General features: G+C 34.0%; 1 protein-coding gene across 1 annotated transcript in view; it reads right to left on the bottom strand.

The window, feature by feature from the left end:
• The window catches only part of LOC115877828, a 298,544-nt gene that overhangs the window by 29,729 nt on the left and 244,377 nt on the right, over positions 1-24,438 (bottom strand). The window contains exons 7-13 of the mRNA XM_030894155.1: positions 11,529-11,729; positions 11,249-11,447; positions 10,917-11,125; positions 10,651-10,858; positions 3,706-3,900; positions 2,395-2,583; positions 2,014-2,223 (exon numbers count right to left, since the gene is read on the bottom strand). Coding sequence (XP_030750015.1) covers positions 2,014-2,223; positions 2,395-2,583; positions 3,706-3,900; positions 10,651-10,858; positions 10,917-11,125; positions 11,249-11,447; positions 11,529-11,729 — 1,411 coding nt within the window. The remainder of the gene's footprint in view (positions 1-2,013; positions 2,224-2,394; positions 2,584-3,705; positions 3,901-10,650; positions 10,859-10,916; positions 11,126-11,248; positions 11,448-11,528; positions 11,730-24,438) is intronic.

Below are 24,438 nucleotides of genomic sequence, written 5' to 3'. Positions count from 1 at the left end.
TTCTTTAAATTTCGTTAACAAGTATGATAGGGGTAGTTTATTTCAACCCCTTCCACTCATTTTAAAAAAGTGAAAAAATTACCAGAAGGTGTGTTTTCATAACAGTAATGCTTCCATAAAATTTTATTAGTCTATCCCTTTTCGTTTTCAAGATAAAAAATAAAAACTTTATTTTTCCGCCATCTTTGTACCGCGATATCTCCCTAATGGTTGACTTTTGACCCAACGTTTATGAGGCAAACTACCCTTTATTTTGAACAAGGAATCGCCCCCTGAAGTTAGTTTTTCGCATTTGTTTTGAAACACCCTGTATATATATATATATATATATATATATATATATATATATATATATATATATATATATATATATATATATATATATATATATATATATATATATATATATATATATATATATATATATATATATATATATATATATATATATATATATATATTTCAGCTTCTAATTCCAGTGCTGTGTTATTTATTAGACTGTCTCTTCTCTCTACCCTAATAGACCCAGTATATATGGAAAAATATTTAAAATATGTAGTATTTCACCTTTAAGAAACCTTGGTTCACCCTGAAGACGTTCTTGAAAACTGTACTAGAACATTCTAGAAACAGTTATAAGGGTTTTGACCCATCTTTTTTTTCGAAATAAAAACCCACCAAATTACTTTTAATTGACAGACACTATCCCTTCTCCATTATCTCTTCAGCATCTCCCGTTTCCAGATGATGTGCGGTCTGGCGAAACAAGCAGGAATTAAAACTAAGACCCTCCTACGCTGTCGATAACGAATTTATACCCTTAGACTTAACTGGGAAAAGGTCAAGGCTCTTCAAACAAAGCCCTTCTTCATTACATGAAATCTAATGCTACTGAATAAAGCCAAAAAGCAAAAATATCTAACCGGGAAAGTGTTTTTATAGAATGAACTGTAATATCAGAAAAAAAAACATTCGGAAAAAATGGTTGAAAAAGATAAAATACCTACAATGATTTTAATATTTAAGATAAAACGTATTCTATATCGTTTGTAGTACGAGAGCTAGCAACGTCGGAAAAACAAGTATCTTAAGACGTCTGACTCTTTGATATATCTTTTAATAAATATGCTCTCTAGAACAGCATGCGGCCCGTCTGGCTGCCGGTAAACGTTGCGTTCCTTACTGCACATTGATAGTATTTTACCAAGAGATATTTTTTACGTAGAAAATCATGAAAATATATATTTTTTCACTCAGTAGTTTTATACAGGTATGGACGAAAAGTTATTACTATTCAAAACAGTTAAAACACATGTAGGTGGCGCCACCTACAAATGGGGGTCATATTGACATGAAAATCAAATTTCTCATGTCAAAAAACACCCATCTACCAATTTTCATCCAAATATTGACGTTACTTTAGAGATTATTTGGAAAAAATCGAAATAAAAATGAAACTTTTACACCCTGTATCTCTAGAAAATCATGAAAATATATTTTTTTTCACTCAGTAGTTTTATACAGGTATGGACGAAAAGTTATTACTATTCACAACATTTAAAATACATTTAGGTGGCGCCCTCTACAAATAGAAGTCACATTGACATAAAAACAAATTTCTCATGTCAAAAATAAAACCCTGACACCAATTTTCATCCAAATATTGACTTTACTTCATAGATTATTCGGAAAAAATCAAAATAAAAATGAAATTTTTACACCCTGTATCTCATTAAGCATTTTAGAACATACATCTATACGAAATCTTTAGCTTATTTTTATCTGCAGAATATGCTGCCGAGGTTTCCAAAATACATTTCGGACCACCCTGTATATTGAACCTTAATCTATGAATCTTGCCAGACAAAAAATTTCGAAAAATTTTAACGTGGCGTTTTTTGTGCCAATCAGTGGTTAGTTGTTTTATTCATCATTGGAAGGAAAATATCAACACTATTGAAAAAACTGCGACATAATATTTCTATAAAATTAAGTTAATTTAAGATAACTTACCCACTGCCAGTAATTGAATAATCCGAATGAAATCTAACTTCAACTTCGTTTGCTTGAGATACAAAATTAAACCGTTGCATCTGACTGCTGTGACTGCCACACAACTTCTTCCTGTCATCTGTTGATCTGTCAACTCCTTTGGTCACCGATTTCAGCTCGACATAGTCGTAGAGACAGTCAGGTTGAGATTCGATGTCAATCTTGTGAAATCTACAGGATTGATTAAAAAATAATTAATTCTTTTTTATTTTCTTATTTTTTTTTGTATAAATTATATTTTTTTAAATGAATGTTTAATCTCCAAAAATAAAAAGTTCTAGCCATTTAAAAGGGGGACAAAAAACAAACACACTGTACATTGTTTGAAGTCAGAGTACTTGCCTGATTTTGAGCCTGGAACGTTCTGGACCTACGATACGCACTAAAAAATCCAGGTTGTTGTAGTAGTTTTTGGGATAATTTGGTGTGGTTAGTGTTCCTTCAGAAGCATTCAATGTTCTGTTGAAATTAATTCGTGAATCCAAAGCTTCTCGTTTTCTCTTGCATACGTAGCCTCCCACTTGGTTGCAACTGAATAAAAATAGTACAATAAATACAAAATTAAACGTTTTAGGGAATAATTTTAAAAACATTACTTTACGAAAAGATATTAGGATAGTTCTTAGTGTTTCTGAAAACAGGCTCAAAAATTCAATTATTCCTTATTTTCATTCATTGTCTTAATTTGATGAAACACTTCTAATTTTCAATTACAGCAAGTATTAGGTAATCCAAAGGTAAAAAAAAATCTCCACTGGAAAGGTCGGGTATTTATGAAGTTTCATGTATAAAGATTGTAATCAAATAATATATTGGGAAACTAGAAGATCAATATTATATGGAAGAGCAGATAAATCTTGTGTTTTTCACCATGTTAGCGTCATTAGCAGATGATTAAAACAGTTTTAATAATCTGCTGATGATGCTGAACGCGCGTCCAGTGCAAAAGTAAAAGTGTTTTGGTGTATTGTGGTGATTTAGTGTTTTATTTTGTCATTGTGTTTATGTGAATAATTTACAATTAATCAAACATGTCACAAATTACAAGCAATTAGAGGTATATGAAAACGTCAAAATAAATTTTTAAGTTTCGGTAAGTAATTATCACGCTAGATTAGTTTTGTTTCGCTTGGCTGATTTTGCCAATACCAACAGAGTACCTGTATAAACGCTTAATTTGTAAATATTAGTTTAGTTTTAATCACCTGCTGATGATGTTTTATTTTTACTGTTGGTATACCAAAGGTTCCAACTTCAAAAATAGTTTTGAAGGTATTGAATTTAATTGACGAACATTTGGACAGAGAGTTGCTGTCCTCCATTCGCGAATTCAAGCTCCAGAGTTTTACGCCCTGGGCTATTCGAGAACGGGTCTGAAAGGAGCTGCGCGCGATAGCCTGATGCCTCCATATGGCGCGGAACAGTTCTGAACTTAATGACTCAATTGAATGGAGTGAAAGTATCGCGTTCTTGAACAGTTCAGAGCTGCACAATTGCGTGAATGGAGGACAGTAAATGTGGACTGACGGACAAATCTAGTCAATAAATACTGTCCCTCATAATGATGGACGTCTATAGGTAGGTATTTTACAAAATCTATTATTTTTAGACACTTTGAATATATGGATATAATTTGTACATTTCTACTATTACCCTCTGGCTTGCCAGTAAAGTCCACTTGGTGTGGCTGGAGCGGGAGATGGTGTCCATTGTATTGCTAAACATCTCACTTCCTCTTCAACCAAGTCGTTTTCTGTGGGCTTCTTTCCTGGCATCCAACCTTGAAAGTCCATTTTGTTGTTGTCCATCCAACCAAACTCTTTGGTTGGTTCTGCTTTACCTCCTAACCTAGAAATATGAGGTTTCACTATTTTAAGGAATTTAATTAAAAATATATTGCTAGTTAATCAAGTTCAGTAAAAAAATTATATCAAATTCTTAGGCGACACAAGGAGAAAATGTGTCAAAACGTGGCTAATAATATATTGTGTGGCCTTTTTCCACCAATGATTTTTTTCATTTCAACTGACAGAATGTGATAACTAGTTGTTAAAGATGAACTAATTTGACAATTATGTTCAAGAAACGTCAGACATCACAGCCATCTATATTTTATCAAATAATCTACTGATACTAAATCATATAAATGAAAATATCTTCGAAAATCTTTGTCTGAGGGGTAGGCAATCAAACAGTATTTTAAAGTGACATAAATATCGGAATAATATACTGGGTGTTCTAATTGAAATAAAACAGTAACTTGCTTTTAAATGTGACCAAGTTTCAGTATTAATTTTGTCTAACCCTGTATAACTTTTCGAGTCAAGTTTTAATTTGATTTAAAGTACAATGGTTATTTTAACTACATATTAGGCTATACCGGGTACAATCGAATTAAGGTAGTTTTAATTAAAATTTAAAATTTCCTCTTCATTTTCAGAAAATGTTAATTATATCAAAAACTTTAAATTTCAGTCATATGCTTCACGTAGAAAACTTATCTTTATTTTGTTTCTATAATCCGAAAATCAGTTAATATATAGGTTCCATTACAAAAAACATAACTTTGATGTGTAACTTTTTTAGGGCAACCCCCTGTAGAACTCTGTATAATTTTAAGAAATTTTTTAAATTATCCTATAGAGGGTGAGTCAGAATGAGTCTGATAGAGGGTGTGAGTAAATAAGTGCAAATATTTTTAGGGGTAGTATATTTCGACCCCAGAAATACACCTTGAGGTTTTTTTTCGCGATTCTTTTTTTTAATTTGGATTTTTTTTAGTTTTAAGTTAAAAACATAATTTCTTAATAATATGGCAATTTAGGTTGTATTATACCGGGTGTTGCATCGTCGAGCGGGACGTCGAAGATAAGGAAATCCCACGTAAATTTTAATGGGGTCAATTATTGGCTTCCCTAATTATTTTAGAGAATAATTCTATTTAGGTTTATTGAAGAGCACTAAAACCCACATTTAAAAGAATAACTTTAGATATTTTTGATTAGCCCGTTTACGAGTTATCGCCGATTTCTTTTTAAATATTTCTCCTTTCTTATGGCCCTGTATTTACTTATGAGCACCAGTCAAGGTAAAAGATAACTGTCAAATGAAGTTGTCATTTCAGAAATTTATCTATTTAGTGCTTTACAAAGAATATACCTAGCTAGAAAAAGAATGGACTCTGCCATACTGAAAAATGGTCCTACGAAGTAGTGGCGCCATCTATTGAGTAGGGCTTGTTTTAAATGGATCGAAGCGCGGGCTTTTTAAATGAGCGTATTTATTGAATTTTGCTCTAAAATTTGATTATTAAATCTTATTTTTACACGAATTCAATAATACTAATAACAAGTATCGTTGTGATGTGTAAAAAATAAGATTTAACAGTATAATTTATACAATTATTAAATAAAATTAAAGCCAAACATGTGTAAATATTATTTATTATTTGAAGTTTTTATTTATATGTCAAATATTTAAACATCGTTTATTATAATAAAACAAGACCAACGTAATACGCCCAAAGTTTTGTAAATGGGGTAAATATAAATAGGTACTTAAATGATGGCAAAAATAAAAGACTTACATTATATTTTTAGGGCCACAAACAAAAGGAATTGTCTAATAAAAACACATATAAAAAATTATAGTTTGAAAAACGTTTTGATCAGAGGTTTTGATAATCATTTTTGATAATATTATGATTGGCGCTATGACAACGACAATATTTTTTGAGAATTTGACAATAATATGACAATGGCCGTTGGAAACTATGGAAACTACAAAAAAATCTGATTGAACGCCATCTGGCAATAACTAGTGGCAACTTCTTAACCTAAAAATTAATTGCACTACCACCTAGCGCCCGAGGCTGGAACTATTGTATTTGAAATTTCCGTGGAAACGGTGGAACCGCTTTTGCTATTTTACTTTCCGGCCCCTGGTGCTTTATTATTATTATTAAAAACTCATACCTACATCGAAAATATTAGCCATGAATTACACTACCGAAGAAAAAGTATTGATGATTAAATGGTATTATCAAGGAAATAGTTATCAAAAGGTGTCGGATATGTTTGCTGCTTTGTATCCGAATAGACCGATACTTTGAAAATCAACAATCTCATGGAATTTCCAGAGATTTGAGACCAAAGGTACCCTTCTAAATAACTGCAGATGTGAAGCAAGGCAGGAACAAAGAGAAGATGCAAGAAATGATACCGACTTGGAGGTTTTATTGTGCGTGGAAGGGAACGATGGAAAGATCAGCACAAGGAAACTTGAGGATGAAATAGGAATAGATCACACTACAGCGTTTCGAATTATGAAATGACATAAATATTATTCCTTCAAATTTGAAAAGCACCAAGAGCTACGAGATGGGGACGAAATACGGCGCAGGCGTTTTGTTTTGATATGATGGAAAGAGCAAACACGGATAGGGAATTTTTTAAAAACATATGTTTCACTGACGAATGCACGTTTAAATTAAATAATGAACCCAATGTTCAAAATTATCGATATTGGAACAAAGAAAACCATCACAGGTTTGTCGAAACAAGGACGCAATATCCACAGAAAGTAAATGTTTGGGCAGGAATATTCGGACACAATATTATCGGGCCATTATTTCTTACGCGAAATTTAAATGCAGAATATTATTTGGAACTACTCGAAAATCATATTTTACCTGCTTTACATGATGCCGCTAGGGAAAATCAGGAAGTTTGGTACCAAATGGATGGCTGCCCGGCACATAGTACCCTGGCTGTTCGGGAATATTTAGACAATAGTTTTAACGGAAACGTCATTGGTCTAAATCATACAGTAAATTGGCCAACAAGGTCTCCTGATATTTCACCAAATGAGTTCTTTCTCTGGAGCCATTTAAAAAACAGGATATACAAGGATAAAAAAGACCCAAATCTAGACGAGTTAAAGAATGCTATTTCTGCCGAATGCAATAGAATTTCAGTTTACCAACTAGCGAATGTAAGAAGAGAATTTTATGATCGCCTGGGTTATTGTCTAGCAGTCGATGGAGGAATATTTGAACATCTTAAATCCTAAAGTTCTAACAATTAAATAGTACCTACCTAAATTAATAAGTTATTGAATATTGTAATAATACTATAATTAACCTTGTAATTGATTACTTTATTTTAGTTTAATTCATATTAATTTGTATTTGTATTTAAGATTTCCGATGTAGGAATGAATTTTCAATAATAATAAAGCACTAAATAGGTAAATTTCTGAAATGACAACTTCATTTGACAGTTATCTTTTACCTTGACTGGTGCTCATAAGTAAATACAGGGCCGAGTAAATACAGGGCCGCAGAAAGGAGAAATATTTAAAAAGAAATCGGCGATAACTCGTAAACGAGCTAATCAAAAATATCTAAAATATCTATTCTTCTGAATGTGGGTTTTAGTGCTCTTCAATAAACCTAAATATAATTATTCTCTAAAATAATTAGGAAAGCCAATAATTGACCCCATTAAAATTTACATGGGATTTCCTATGTCCCGTCCGATGATGCAACACCCGGTATAGGTATTATCTAACAGGGTGATTCCTGTAAGTCGGTCATGCTTTCGAGGAATGATAGGGTACGTCGAAATATTAATTTTGATATAGCACACTATGGGTCGCAAATGCCTCTTACGCAAGATACAGGGTGTTAAAGTTTCTGAAAAATTAAAGATATTTTTTAATAGTTTTTTAACAGTTGAAAGTATCGCTATCAAATTTTATTGTAGGAGTCTGCCTAACAGAGACACTTTAAATGTAAAAAGAAGAGGTTTTAGTTTCAACCAGTGGCGTAGCTGTGATACGCATCGGATAATATTTTCACAAAAAATAGTACGCCACTGATAAAAATAAAAATTTCGGAGTTTTCTTATTTACTCGGTTTATTTCCAAGAAAAAATGTCTCTTGTAACTTTCTTTTATCTAACACCATTTTGTCACAATTTAAAAATATTTTTTTTATGAGAACCTTAAATATGCGAATTATTATAACTACTACCTCAAAACTACGAATTTTATTATTAACAATAAAAAAAAATTCTAGTTTAAATTTATAATTTTTTAAAAATGTATTTAGTGTTAATAGTAAAAAGTATTAAAGTTACCCAAGATGAAGGGAGCTACGATGCACATGTGTTTCTGCCCTCTAGTTATAATAATTCGCTGTATTTAGGATTCTCATTAAAAAATTTATTTATTTTTAAATTGTGACAAAATGGTGTTAGATAGGAGAAAGTTGCAAGACACATTTTTCCTTGTAAATAAACCGAGTAAATAAAAAAACTCCAAAATGTTTATTTTTATCAGTGGCGTACTATTTTTTTTTGAAAAAATTACCCGATGCGTATCACAGCTACGCCACTGGTTGAAACTAAAACCTCTTCTTTTTACATTTAAAGTGTCTCTGTTAGGTAGATTCCTATAATGAAATTTTATTAATTATTTTTCAAAAACTTTAACACCCTGTATCTTGCGTAAGAGACATTTCCGACCCATAGTGTGCTATATTAAAATTAATATTTCGACTTCCCCTATCATTCCTCGAAAGCATGACCGACTTACAGGAATCACCCTGTATATATACAAGGATATTACTAATGGTTTTTGACCATTTTCTTGATATAATACATAATATCAAGTACAGAAGAGTACTAATAAAAAAATACAAAAACTTTAGTAGTGTTAAACATTCATCTCAAGTACAGGGTGTCCCATTTTGGTTGAAATCATACGGTATCTCCGTTATTCGTGAAGATAGAAGGGTGCGGTTTGCACATACCTTTGCCACTTTTTTGTCAAATGGAAGATGCCGTAAACAAAATTTTCATTGCCCTATTCGTTTCTGAGCTACAGGGTCTTTTTGAAAATTTTGCAATTTGGGACTCCCCCCGTATCTCTGTTATTGTTAAAGATATTGAGACGGTGAAAACTGTTTATTGTAGAACATTTTACGTAGAATACAGTAGTGTAGTGTGTTATTCTACGAAAATAATATTTTTAAAAATATGAACTAAAGTTATGTTTTATTAAATGGAACACCCTGTATATTTATCAAATATATGATCTGGCTTGTTATAAGCTTCTCAAAAATATATAACACTCTATATTTGTTTTCATTATTTAAGGCAATATTTAAAAAAAAACATATTAAAAGATCATTTTTTTAGTAGGCCATGATTGATAATAAAAGAAACTAAAGAATTATTAAGAGTAATACTGCTATCTGTCTCTTGTTTTATTTTGAGAGCCACTAATTAATTCTTTGTATATTAGGGAAACTTAAATTCCTACCGCTATTTGTAAATCTTGGAAGCTATCGTATCGGAACTTTTAAATATTCCGTTAGCTAATTTACGTGAAATCACAGATAACACATAATCGTGAAATATACTTTCAGCAAGATGGGGCTCCCCCTCACAACTTAACTTACAACGAAAATATTAGAATTTTGTTAAATTATTATTTCTCAAATCAATGAATTGGAACCAATGTACCCATATGATGGCCTTCCTGATGATTTGTCTGTTCTTGATCTCTGATTTTGGGGATTTTTGAAATATGAAATATATCGTGGCAACTAATACGATGTTGAACACCTGAAAAATGCTTCAATAATGCAAGCTTTTAAATATTTGCAAACCCATCCCATTATAATAAATTCCGTTATAAAAAAGAGAAAAATATATTTAGAGGTTCAGTGGTAACAGTTCAAAAGTAAAATATATCAAATCCAAATAAAATTTTAATATGTGCATGTCTATTTTAGTAAATACCATTTTGATATTGTTATTTATCACGGCCTACTAATAAGAAAATGATATATTTTAAATATTGTAGTAAACAGTGAAAATAAATATAGAGTGATATATATATATATATATATATATATATATATATATATATATATATATATATATATATATATATATATATATATATATATATATATATATATATATATATATATATATATATATATATATATATATATATATATATATATATATATATATATATATATATATATATATATATATATATATATATATATTTAGAGAAGCTCATTATATATATATATATATATATATATATATATATATATATATATATATATATATATATATATATCGGATCATATGGTTTATAAATATACAGGGTGTTCCATTTGAAAAAACATAACTTTAGTTCATATTTTCAAAAATATTTTTTTTTTAGAAAAACAAACTACGCTACTGTATTCTACGTAAAAAGTTCTACAAGAATCAGTTTTCACCTTCTCGATATCATCCATAATAACGGAGATACGGGGGCGGTCCCAAATTGCAAAATTTTCGAAAAGACCATGTAGCTCAGAAACGAAAAGGGTTATAAAAATTTTGTTGACAGCATCTTCCATTTGACAAAAAAGTGGCACAGGTTTGTAAAAACCGCACCCTTCTATCTTCACGAATAACGGAGATACCGTATGATTTCAACTAAAATGGGACACCCTGTACAAGCGTACCTCAGCAAAATAATGGGAAAGAATATTTTGATCATAAAATATATATAAAAAAACCTTACCAGTATATAGCGCTGGTCCTGTACTCTGGATTCTTCCTTATAGCAGTTGATATAAATCTGGCTTCTTCCGGAGTCAATACCGAAGCCAAACTCGACTTGATACCGTGGCAAACCTGCTGAGCTGTATGCCAGGTCACTTCTGGATAGTTCACTACCAAGTAGCAATCGTCATTGAACATGACTAGTCTGTCATCACCACAATGCATAGCTAGAGACAAAATATCATAAAAATTCCATTTCTTTTGGCAAATAAATTGTGTTTTTACCGCTCTCCATGGAAACTCTGGCTTTAAAACCTCCAAAATGGTGAGAGTAGTCAGAACTGAAACGCAGTGTTATTTTGGAACCTTGACTAACGTATCTGAGAAGTTTAAGTTTGAGACTCCAGTCACCACAAATTCTTCTTCCTGGAGATGCTGAAACGTTGGAACTGTTGAAATTGTTTTCCAGAATCTCTAAGTAGTCGTAGCTGCATCTATTAGAGGAAGAAAATATTATAAAATGTTTATAAACATGAAATTAATGAAATTCTGGAAAAATGTCAGTGTTAAAAGATTTGGTATGGTTGAAATAAATAAATACAGTGATTAATGCTTACGTGGGTTCATTTTCTATCACTAATTCATCAAAATCAAGAACTATTCTATATCCTGGAGGTGAAACAATGTGCGTATCGCAATCGGCGTTGTCTGGATAATGCCTGGGAAACCCCGGGCTGGAAATAGCTGTTCTAGGTTGCTGCCTGGACAGAATCAGCGATCTGTTGCATTCGGGAGACCAGTGCTCATCCAGTGGTTCTGTAAAAGATAATAATTAATTTAATACAGGTAAACAAAGAGTGAAAAGGTGCAATCCAAGGTTTGAAAAAGACAACGTACCGTCATTTTGGAGTCTTTCGCAGATGAAATAGTTGGGCGTTGAGCAGTCGCGGTCATTCCACATGAACTCAGGTACTAGGCTCATAGCGGATGAGGGTAGGGAGTAGGTCCTGCGCATCTCTACGCAATCCTGCTCGCTGAGGCCGTCGTCGTTGGGCTGGCGATTGTAGTGCTGATGCTGAGGCCATCCAGGAAACCATTCTGAAAGAATTTTGTATATTTAGTAATCGTGTATTTTAATAATAGATATTTTTAAATGCTAGCAGAAATTGCGAAATATAGTGTCCTGATTGATAAAAACACCAAATTCTCGCCTTGTGTTCTGGTGTTTCCCCATTTTCCCCACAGAATCTGCATTCTCCGTTATTTCTTAGCTTCAATCTACTGATGTGTTCGTTGAGGAGACAGTGTCCTGTTGAAAACCCCGTGACAATCCGAAGATTGTCCTTACTTAAGAGTCTCATTTCACTAGTCCGAAAAAGCGTTCGGCACTTAACGTTTTATGTAAAACTGGCTAGGTATTTTTACACAAATGAAGAAGAAAATTAAAGGTAAAGGATTATACTATATCCGTATTGTAGCACATTTTTAGACAACTTCTTTATTTTTAAGATTTTGATGATCAAACATCAACAAAACATTCCTTATGTTTGGACTAAATTTTCTCGAAAATAAAGACATAATTTAAAATTCCGTTCCAATACGGAAATAGATTGAAGTTTTGTGATTACTGTGATATATAATTTATATGGTTTTGTAACAAATTGCTCGCCATTTTATGGCAAATGCTGAAGCTCTGCAAACCTTAATCAAGCCTTAATTAAAGCACGTGTGTTTGGAATTTTAGATGTGGCTTAATAGGACAGGATCGGGCTAAGCCCTTAGGCAGATTTCTGAAATATAATATATATGTATTTCTTTCGGCCACACACCCGCTTTACCCGACCCCTGAGAGCGACCCGAAAGTACAGCGTAATAGACTCTTCCTTTTTAGGAAGAGTCTATTATGCTGTACGCCGTACACCCAAAGGGTAAAAACGGGACCCCTATTACTAAGACTTCGCTGTCCGTCCGTCCGTCCGTCCGTCTGTCACAAAGGTCTATCTTATGAACCTTTATAACTAGACAGTTGAAATTTTCACAGATAATGTATCTATGTTGCCGCTATAAGAACAAATACTAAAAATAGAATTAAATAAATTTTTATAAATAAAAAAGTACTTTCACGAAACATTATCTTTTAAGTAAGAATTTTACATAGAATTTTTCAAGTCCTCGGTGGTCGTGTGGTTAAAGCGTTAGGAGCTATGAGGTTGGAGCCGTAGTATGGCAGGTTCGAATCCTAGTCAAGGCGACTTTTTTTAACCGTTTTTTTTTTAATTTTTACATATTTTTACATATTTATTTTTACTTTTTACATATTTATTATTGATTAATACAATTTTTAGTAATGTGTTTCTTCATTTTTTTTTTAAATTACTTATACGCGCATTCAAAATTTCAGCTAAATCGGAAAAAAAATTATAATAATATAGTGTCTAATGTTGTGTAGATAATGAATGGTACGGAACCCTTCGTGCGCTAGTCCGACTCGCACTTGACCAATTTTTTTCCCGGTCGTAAGTCCATGTCTTAGAGTAAGTAGATGAAAGAACTTTGTCAAGTAAAAAAATGTTAAAACATTAGAAATGTATTCTTATTTATAACAATAGATATATTCTCTGGATAATATTTACTATAAACCTTTGCATATTGAAACGAATTAGTGGTGTCTCTAACGAGGGTAAATAAGATTAAACCTCTCCAAACCTCAGAATCTTCATGGTCGTCTGGATAGAGACACGGTCTCAAATAAACTCTATACCTAATCTCAAGCGTAATCCCGTGGTAATTCGGCCCCTGGGTCCGGACCACAGATTACTTTAATTCGGCACGATGTTTGTAGGACGGTCCCGGACAAGGCAAATCAACAGTTTAGCGAGAATGGTTAATAGAACTTATCCCTACCTAGATTTTTGCCAGATCGTAAACGATTACTGGTATATTTAGTAATGTTTGGAAAGGTATTTTTGTAGATTTTAGCGTTTTTTTTTGCTGACGCTTTTTATTTGGATAAAATCTAATCAATTTTGCTAATACAGAAAGACTATTTTCAAACAATACGTTGGTCAGGGAAAATGTGCAATTCTTATTAAAAAATTGTTTGTTTATTTTTCGATATAATTAGTCTAAGAGCTAGCAACGTTTTCGAGAAAGTATTTTAAGAAAGCTGGCTCTTTGATATATCTTTGCTCTCTGGAATAGCATGCGGCCCGTCTGGTTGCCGATACCCGTTGCGTTCACTACTGCGCATCGGAAGAAGATCCTATATTTTTTATTAATTTAGTTCTATAAATTCTAGTATTGAATATAAATCGAACATGTCTCCATATCGCAGTGCGTAGAGTTTCCGACTACGAACCGAGGATAGAATCCAAGTTCTGAAATAATTCTGGTGATTCAAAAAACAACAAATATTTAATACTTTACAATCAAACGAAAATAAAATCAAAAATTTTTTGCCCTTACCCGGATTCGAACTATGAGTCCTCGCTTGATAGGCGGAACCTCTACGCGCTGAGCTATGGAGACTGGGTCGGTTTATATTCAATATTAGAATTTAAAGGAATAATAAAAATATAGGATCTTCTTTCAATGCGCAGTAGAGAACGCAACGTTTACCGGCAGCCAGACGGGCCGCCTGCTGTTCTAGAGAGCACAGTAAAAGATATATCAAAGAGCCAGACGTCTTAAAATACTTGTTTTTCCGACGTTGTACTGACTAGCTTTCGTACTATAATGTTTAGGAAGGTTTTCTTGTAGATTTGAGCGTTTTTTTTTTGGTGACGGCTTTTTTTATAAAATCTAATCAATTTTGCTAATAAAAAAGGACTCGTTTCAAACAATACGTTAGTCAGGGAAAATGTGCAATCCTTATTAAAATATTTTTTGTTTATGTTTCGATACAAGCTGGTAGCACAGATTAGATATCCTATAAGTATACAGATAAAAATCTTGTCCCTAATTCGTGGTACAAAAATTGTTTTTTATGATGATGTGCAAACGAGTCAAATTTCCTGTGCGCAAAAGTAAACTCGCGTAAAATAACAATAAACAGCGTAATAGAGAGATATCGCTAAACCGAATAGCGTGCATGGACGTTAATAAGGCCAGGTGTTATTTCCTTTACGTAAGGTGGTATTAACTCTCTTCATTTATAGTTATCGGATCGGAAAGAATTCTGATCGCGTCGCGTCCGCTATAACTTTGAAATTGTTTTGTTTACTAGGTATTTTAAAACTTAAGGGCTAAAGTGCTTATTTCCAACGTCTGCCAATGGGTTTAGAACAACAAGCAACAAATTCTCTTAGAAGGGCTAAGTCGTCATCTGCTGTAAACCTAAGACTCTTTATAGGTTCTTTAGTATTGGAAGAGGTGGAATCCATATTTTGAGCCATATTTATTTAATTAAAACTAATCTCAGCTACTTAAGTATCAAATTACCTAATAAAACTAAAGCAATAATTCAAAACAATTCAAACATAACCTAAAATAAAAGATCTCGCTGGCCGGCTCCGGTTGTCAAATACCCGCTCATGCCCATTTAAGCAATTTTTAAACGTTATCAGAGGTTATTTAGAAAGAGCGCCTGGTGTAATTGATCCGCAAATTACGTCAGGCGGTAACGTTATTAGCGGGTGTTGCGTTGACTCCAGAGAAATAGAAGGGATAGAGAATGAGCGTTAACATGCGCAGAAGGTGTAATCAAGTTGGGGGCCATATTCCACATCTCCGTGTCATTTTGTATATAGGTGGTAATCTATAAGTAATCAAATATCAATTTGCTGTTTTCAACCATACGGGGGGCAATTTAAATTTATTGAAATTCTATCATTTATTATGGTTAGTTAACATTAATATGATTTATTTAGTTATCAGTTTCAAAACTGCGTACAATATTGGTAAATACACTAAATATACGAATATTCTGACAAAAGACGCTACGGATAAGTATTACGCAACCTCGATAAGTATTTACAATTATTTCATGTTTACTTGTACTGAATTACTCGTTTCAATTTAAAATTTTTGCAAATTTGGTAAAAATTGTTCTAAACAACTTTTTGTTCAAGTCGTATATTCATAAAAAACATTTGGTTCATAATTATTTTTGATGATTACCTACTACCTATTTTTAATATAAACCTAGAAAAAATATGTTTTTGTTTTATTTTTTTTATTCGTCCCTTCAAATTGTGTTACAAAAACTGTTACATAACATGTCCTCTAACAAATATTTTCATAATACATAAACATCATTGATTTTATTAAGGGTATTATTATTAGTATTTATCCTGGTTTTTGTCGACAATAAAAACTCAATCTTGTAATAGAACATCAATTTTATATTTCGTAAAATTATTTTGATACAAATTCAATTTGTCAAAATTCAAGTCATTAATATATTAATAAACAACCCAAATTATTCCTAAATATTTAATTATAAAAAAAAAACTGTTACCGGTAGGTTTGTAAAACACATTTTGGTTTGTCTTAATACTAGAAAAAATCATTTATTTTTTGCACAAAAGAAGCTTGTCGATCCTTATTTGTCCATAACAAAATTCTGTATGTACAACATACATATACCTAATTTATTATTAAAAAAATTAGATTATATGATCTCAGAATTTTAAGAAAATTTTTTTTAAAATAAAATAGTTTCTTCTCAATTGTAATATTTTGGCCTGTATTTTATCTATTTAAAAACATGGGATTGACAATCCCCTTACTAAAATACATACTGGAAGGTACTGATTAAGTTTCATTGCATCAAATACCTTTGCTATAAATCCTGGCTCACAATTTAAGGCCATTGCAAAATGCTTTTGAACTTCATCATAGATTTTACAAGAATAAAAGTGTAATATTGAAACAAAGTAACATTGTAAGCTTCATGACTAATAGTCTCATTTTTAACACTCTTTAAATATCATCTCGTTAACAATTATGAATATTATATGATTTTTCTCAGTGATTTGTGGTACAGATACAAATTAATATATGCCCCATAACAGTTTTTAAATAAGAAACTTCTGCCTACAGATTTAATTTTCTTATTGGCATAATATCCAATGCCAATGTTCCTTGTTTTTACAGTTGTAGGAATACTAAAAATGTTGACTATAGAACTCGATACTATGTTTGAAAAAGCCTTCATACCTGTATTTGTACATAAATCTAATTAACTGAATTCTCCTCCTCTTGACACTCTAAACACTGCTGCTGCTAATGTTAGAAATATTAAGCACAAAACTACCACTACCTACAAGAAACTTTACAATAAAAATGTTAAATTTTCGCTGTTCGATTAAAATACCCTATCTTATGTTTTCTTTTCCTCCAAATAATATTCTTGTCAAGTAAGGACCAATCTTATTTGACATATTTCTGGTACACTTGAACTTGTGCTTTCATGGACACTATAAGAGTGCACTGTTTTACAGAAGCACAAACATTGATTCCAAGTATCTTCTTCCTCCACACGTAATAAAAACATCCTCTTTAAATGGCCACATCATACACTTATTTTTGACCATTCCCAATTACAATCACGATTTTTACAAATCGCCTTTAGGAAAACTAAAAATAAACAGTTTTGGATCATCTGTAAACACGATTATGTTGTATAAACTTACACATGAAAAATAATCATTTTTCCGGCGTATTAGCTTTCTTAGAATGACTATGACAATATACAACAAGCCTTTTTTTGAATTAGTGTTTAGAATAATTGAGATAATAATAAATTTTAACTAGATAACAACACAAACGAAAAAAAAAACAAAACAAACAGATGTCAATTAAAGAGGGGAAGTGACAGCGAGACCTGGAAGATGTCTGCCGTCTTGCCGTCGACAAAAATTTGGATGCGCACTCGTCGAAGCTCATTCTCCCACTTCCATATCTCTGGTTGACTCGCGCATATCGTAACCATGATAAGGTACGCGTAAATACTGGATGACGCTATTCGGTTTTCCGATATCTCTCTAATAACTGTGCCGGTCAGGCGCTGTGCACAATTTTAGAGGTCATAAGTGGGCGTGCTATGTGCGCAAACTAGTCACCTAACTAGTGCCCGATTCCGAAAATTGGAACCACGAACAACAATAAAGAAAAAACAAAGATTATAATCTGTGGTGGTAGTTACAGTGAGCCAGAGACAAAAATTTGGTCGTACGAACTTAGTTTTTACGAGTTTTATAATGGATGCAGTCAATAATTTTTAATTGAAAAAAAGTATCAGCAAATCGATTGGTTGCACATCATAATACGACCACCAGCAAACTCCATAAGACGACGCATGGTGTCATTGATGACGTGCAACCAAAGTTATTTTAATTTCCCCATAATATGTGGAATTACCGAGATCTGCGAGTGATCGAGTAATGAACAGCAAACAAGTCATACACCTTCTCAGTTCAACTAATTCTTTTGTAGATAATCATTCCAATTCAAAAAAAAATCACCTTTTTCAAATCACAGAAATTCTTGTAAACAAAAAAAAATGTGACATCGAATTTGACTATGTATAGGGTATTATAATTGTAGCTAAAGATGAAGACCTTAACCCCCTGTAGCTACGAAACGAAAGAGAATAGTACTTATATGTTAATAAAAAGATAAATCGTATTTTTATGGAGAGGATGGCACATGTTTTTTGAAACACCCTGTATACTGTGCCTTGTTAGTTTACACCCTGTAAATTACATCTCTTTACCTGTACTATTTATTTTTAATACGTTACAGTTCTATTTAATTACATTCAGACGAAACAGACAACTATACGGCCCTGTCGTTCTATTTATCACTTTCGAGTCTCTCGAGATTTAATATGTAATGCCAACATCCTTACCGAGGACTAACTTGACAACAACAACGTGAAAGCACTAACAGAATCGGTGTGTATGTAAATCCGTTCCAGATTTGCTTACCTTCGCCGTCAGACGTGCATACGTACGTGTATGTGCCAGAACTGCAACGGTGCTTTTGTTAGCAGTTAAACTTTAATGCCTATTATGGGATGCAAAGGCGGTCATTCTGCCGTTACAACGACGTTGCTATTAGGAAGCAGCGTGTCAACAGTGGTTAGATTAATCTCAGAGGTTAAGAGACTTTAGGGGATTAATAAGTATAGAAGTTCTAAGTACAGAGACTTATGTGTGATTGAAACAAATTTACTAAATGATTTTTTTTCATTATCAATTAATATCATTTTTCAATGTCATCATCATCATAGTAGATTGTAGATTGTATGGGAGGGGAGAAGTTAATCACCGTCACCTTTCCTTGAATTATAACTTATCATACAGTCTCAGGGCTTTGACAAAAGCCAGTATTTGAGACGGTTTTACGGAGGTTAGTTCTCCATCTCCGATATCAGTCGTACAAAAGTTTATGACACAAATGGTTGTCATCTCTGCGTGTTTTGGAGTTTTCCCATTTTCCCCACTGAATCTGCATTCGTCGTTGTTTCTTAGCTTCAATCTACTGAGGTGTTCATTGAGGAGATAGTGTCCTGTTAAAAATCCCTGACAATCCGAAGATTGTTCTTACATAAATAAATGAATATCTTTGATTTTTCTCCATCGTAAGTCCTAAGTCCACTCCCAGTGGATGGCATGCCAAGAATTTACAACTTTGAGAAACACCTCACTATAGTATTGAGTAATAAAAAGAATTGGAAGGGAGAAACGTTTGCTCAGCATGTAAAAGACCATACCATAACGTGGTATACTGATGGTTCCAAAATCAAAGCAGAGACATAGGGGTATATACGCCGAAAACTAAATACTCCGAATCAATTGGCACCTATCCCAGCATCCGTCAGGCAAAAATCTACGCTATCGAAAGATCGTACAATTTATCTTAGATAGGAACTATCGAAAACAGGAAATAGCCATCTTATCCGATAGTCAGGTAGCACTAAACGCGATCAACTCAGTAACCATCAATTCGAAGTTGGTAAAAGAATGCCTAAAGAAGCTGAACAAATTAGGCAGAGAAAATGAAGTTCTCCTACCCTGGGTGCCCGCTCACTAAGGGATAGTCAGTTTTGCCAAGGGATAGAAGGCAAAGATAATGCAAATGATCTAGCTAGAAAAGGAGCTAACACTCCACTAACTGGACCAGAACCGTTCTGTTTTCCAAGTGAAAACCAATTAAAAGCGGGACTGAAGAACCCGGAGGAGTCCTCGAACGGTCTAAGATACTCGAAAAAGTTCCTCAGAACTTACGCCAGAGAAAAATCAAAGATTTTTCTTGATTTAAGAGAAATCAATCTTCGGATTGGCACGGTGTTTCTAAAAGGACACTGTCTCCTCAACGAACATTTCAGTAAGACGAAGCTGAGAAACAACGGCGATTGCAGAATTTTAATAAGCTACAGTTCTATTTAATTACATTAAGACGAAACAGGCAACTATACGACCTTGTCGCTCTATTTATCACTTTCGAGTCAATGTTTGCTCAGCATGTAAAAGACCATATCATAACGTGGTATACTGATGCTTCCAAAACCAAAGCAGGGACAGAATAGGAGTATAAAGGCCGAAAAATAAATACTCCGAATCAATGGGCACCCACCGCAGCATCCTTCAGGCAGTAATCTACGCTATCGAAAGATGCGCACAATTTATGTTAGGAACTATCAAAAATAGCAAAAAACCATCTTATCCGACAGTCAAGCAGCACTAAACGCGATCAACTCAGTAACCATCAATTCAAAGTTGGTAAAAGAATGCCTAGAGAAGCTGAACAAATTAGCCAAAGAAAATAAAGTTACCAAAACCAACTAAAAGCCGAACTGAAAAACCTGGAAGACTCCATCCGTAACCTGAAATAGAAGTTTTCCAATGGTCTAAGACACTCGAAAAAGTTCCTCAGAACTTACGACCGACAAAAATTAAAAGATGTTCCTTGATTTAAGTAAAATCAATCTTCGGAGTGTTACGGGGTTTCTGTAGAATGTAGGATGTTTAGGAGGGGAGTTAGTCACCTTAAAGATCTATTGTGTGTTCCCCTTTCTTGAGTTATAACGAGTTATAACTCATCATACAGTCTCAAGGATTTAACAAAAGCCAGTATCTGAGACGGCTCCACAGAGGTTAGCTCTTCATCCTTGACATCAGCCGTACCAAAGTTCATGGCACGAATGGTCGTCGTCTCGGCGCACTCAGTGATGAGGTGTTCAGGTGTTTCCCCATATTCTCCACAGAATCTGCATTCGCCGTTGTTTCTCAGCTTCAGCCTACTGAGGTGTTCGTTGAGGAGACAGTGTCCTGTTAGAAACCCCGTGACAATCCGAAGATTGCTTTTACTTAAATCAAGGAAAACCTTTGATTTTTCTCGATCGTAGGTTCTGAGGAACTTTTTCGAGTGTCTTAGACCGTTGCGCGTTGGAGGACAACCATTCCAAGTTACGGTTGGAGTCTTCCAGATTCTTTAGTTACGCTTTCAGTTGGTTTCCGCTTGGAAAACAGAACGGTTCTGGTCCAGTTAATGGCGTGTTCGCTCCTTTCCTAGCTAGATTATTTGCTTTTCCATTGCCTTCTATCCCTTGGTGAGCAGGCACCCAGAGTAGGAGGACTTTATTTTCTTTGCCCAACTTGTTGAGCTTCTCTAGGCATTCTTTGACCAACCTCGAATTGATGGTTACTGAGCTGATCGCGTTTACTGCTGCATGACTATCGGATAGGATGGCAATTTCCTGTTTTCGATAGTTCCTATCTAAGATAAATTGTACACATCTTTCGATAGCGTAAATTTCTGCCTGAAGGATACTGGGGTAGGTGCCCAATGGTTCGGAGTATTTGGTTTTCGACCCAAATACTCCTATCCTTGTCCCTGCTTTGGTTTTGGAAACATCAGTATACCACGTTATGGTATGGTCTTTTATATGCTGAGTAAGCGTTTCTTCCTTCCCAATCCTTTTTATTACTCAATACTACAGTGAGGTGTTTCTCAAAGTTGTAAATTCTTGGTATGTCATCCACTGGGAGTTGGAGAAGTGGAATTTTCTTTTTGAGGGTGTTCCAAGCCCCTGACCTAAAAATTCTCCCAGTACTGTTTCCGTCAATGACCATTCTAATCATTGTCGTATTGGCATAACTACCGACGACAATATGCAGTGGTGTTAGGTCTAAAATGACCTCCATTGCTGCTGTTGGACATGTTCTCATGGCATCTGTGATACAGATACATGCCAGTCTCTGTACTTTGCACAGGTTTTGCCTTGCTGTACGTTGCTCTAGTTTTGTATACCAAGCAACTGCTCCATATGTAATCATGGGTCTTACTATCATGGTATACATCCAGCGCAAAATTTTAGGTGCGCATCCCCACCTATTTCCCGCCAGTCTTCTGTATATCATGAGAGCCTTTGTGGCTTTGCTGGTGATGTTCTTAATATGCCTGTTCCAGAGAAGTTTACTATTCAGGCTTATTCCTAGATATTTCACTTCCTGTGATGGCAGTATTTCCTTTCCATCTAGATGGATTCTTTTCAAGTTTTTCAAACTTCGCTTTCTGATGAATGGCACTACCGCGGTTTTATCTGAGTTGATACTCAGCCCGACAGTCCTGCACCATCTCTCAGTGATGCGGAGTCCTCTTTGGATAATATCACACAGGGTGCTTTCATGTTTCCCCCGTGCAATCATAACTATGTCATCTGCATACCCTATGCAGTGTATTCCCGCTAGAGTTAATTCTTCCAGTAGTCCATCAACTACCAAGCTCCACAGTAGGGGGGAGGTCACTCCACCTTGTGGAGTTCCTTGCGTTGTTTTAACAACTACAGTTTTTGTACCTATCTCAGTTTCTGCTGTTCGTGTTGAGAGCATTTCCCAAAACCAGCGAATTATCGTATTGTTCACCCCTCTTGTTTCAAGAGATCGCTTGACCACCTTGTGAGGTATATTGTCAAACGCCCCTGCAATGTCCAAGAAGGCACAAAGTGCTGTTTCTTTGCTATCCAGGCTTGCCTGTATTAGCTCAGTTAACTGGTACAGAGCAGTTTCTGTGGATCTGCCCGCTCTATATGCATGCTGACTATCGTGCAGTGGTTTAACCTTTAGATGATTTATTCTAATATGGTTGTCCACTACTTTCTCCATCGTTTTTAATATGAACGATGTGAGACTAATAGGCCTAAATGATTTGGGGTTAGCCCAGTCAGTTTTGCCTATTTTGGGTATGAAGATTACTTTCGCTCTTCTCCAGATGGTTGGTATATATCCCATCGCTAAGCTGCTTCTTGTAATGTTTAATAGATGGTGTGTAGCTATTTCCTGACCCTTCTTTAGAAGGGCAGGGAAAATCCCATCTATTCCTGCTGTTTTATAAGGCTGAAAGGTGTCAATAGCCCATTTCAGTTTTTGTTCTGTTATTACTAGCTTCGCCATCTCCGAGTCTTCCCTGTGAGGATTGTAGGGTTCGGTCGGAGCTACTTGCGTATCAATAGATATGCTACCTGGAAAGTGTGTATAAAGTAGGAGGTTGGCTCTCTCTCTTCATCTCCTTCCGTGTAGCTTCCGTCAGGTTTCTTAAGTGCCATGTTGGGGATGGGCCCACTCTTGGCCATAGCTTTGTGTAGTCTAGCTCCATAAGTACTTGAAGTGATGTTTTCGCAAAAGGATCTGAAGTCAGAGCGTTTTGCCCTTCTAATCTCCTTATTATTCTCAGTTAATTTCTCTTTCTGTTGAAGAGTCGTCGGACCTCCGACCTAAGATTGGCCAGCTTCTTGTTCCACCAGGGCTTGTTGTTACTTTTTTGTATGCCCTTACTTGAGGGGCAACTAGATTCATATGCATCCAATATTGCACCACTGACTTTCCTTGCGTACCATTCTAGATACAGGTGGTTCCTAGCCCTACCTGCATCTATTTGGTCCAGGTTCTCTACGAGATTGGTATGGTATAGTTCCCAATCGGTTCTTCTTGGAATCCCCTTCGAGTTTCCGTTTGGAGTATGATTCCTCCTAATTTTGTGATCTGATAGGGAAGGTTTCGTTGAGACCCTCCAATCTTTCACGTAACTAGTTACACTAGCACTCCCGATTGTTAAGTCTAATACTTCCGCCCGCGTTTTTGTCACAAACGTGGGAGTGTTCCCTATTACGGGGTTTCTAACAGGACATTATCTCCTCAACGAACATTTTAGTAGGATGAAGCTGAGCAACAACGGCGAATGCAGAATTTTAATAAGCTACAGTTCTATTTAATTACCTTCAGACGAAACCGACAACTATAATGCCGTCCTAACAGAAAACGCAGTAACTCCAAAAATGGGATTTCGAGAAAAATAGGTTTTAGTGTTTGTTTATTGTTAGTTACCTTTTTGATAAAAAATGATACTTTTTTTTAAGGAATATTAAAATATAAGTATTTTTTTGTATATTTGCCTAATTTTTATCCTATTTAATGACTTTGGTAAAAAATAATTTAATTAAAAGCATTTTGGCTTAGCAGTTCAATTATGTTTATCTATTCATTACTAAAGAATAATGCAGTAACTCAGTAATATTTGCCATTTTACTGCGTTTTTATCTAGTATTCTTTGATGTACCGCTATTACGATAAATGAGAAAAAAGGTCACTTTTTTTTGCTTTTTTTGTAAAACTAAACTAGGTATAATAATTTTAACTTTACTCCATAATTTGCTTTTTTAGAAAGTTGAATAAATATGTATAACAATAAAAAATAAGCCTTAAGCCACAGGTAATTTATCTGCAGAAAAAATTATATTATTATATATTTCTTAAAACGGAAAAGTAAATTTAATAAGTAATATATATAGCAATAACAATTA

Source organism: Sitophilus oryzae, unplaced genomic scaffold (assembly GCF_002938485.1).
Source record: "Sitophilus oryzae breed Bouriz unplaced genomic scaffold, Soryzae_2.0 scaffold_1499_pilon_pilon, whole genome shotgun sequence".
Taxonomy (NCBI): domain Eukaryota; kingdom Metazoa; phylum Arthropoda; class Insecta; order Coleoptera; family Curculionidae; genus Sitophilus; species Sitophilus oryzae.
This window is presented reverse-complemented; position numbering and strand designations above follow the sequence as displayed.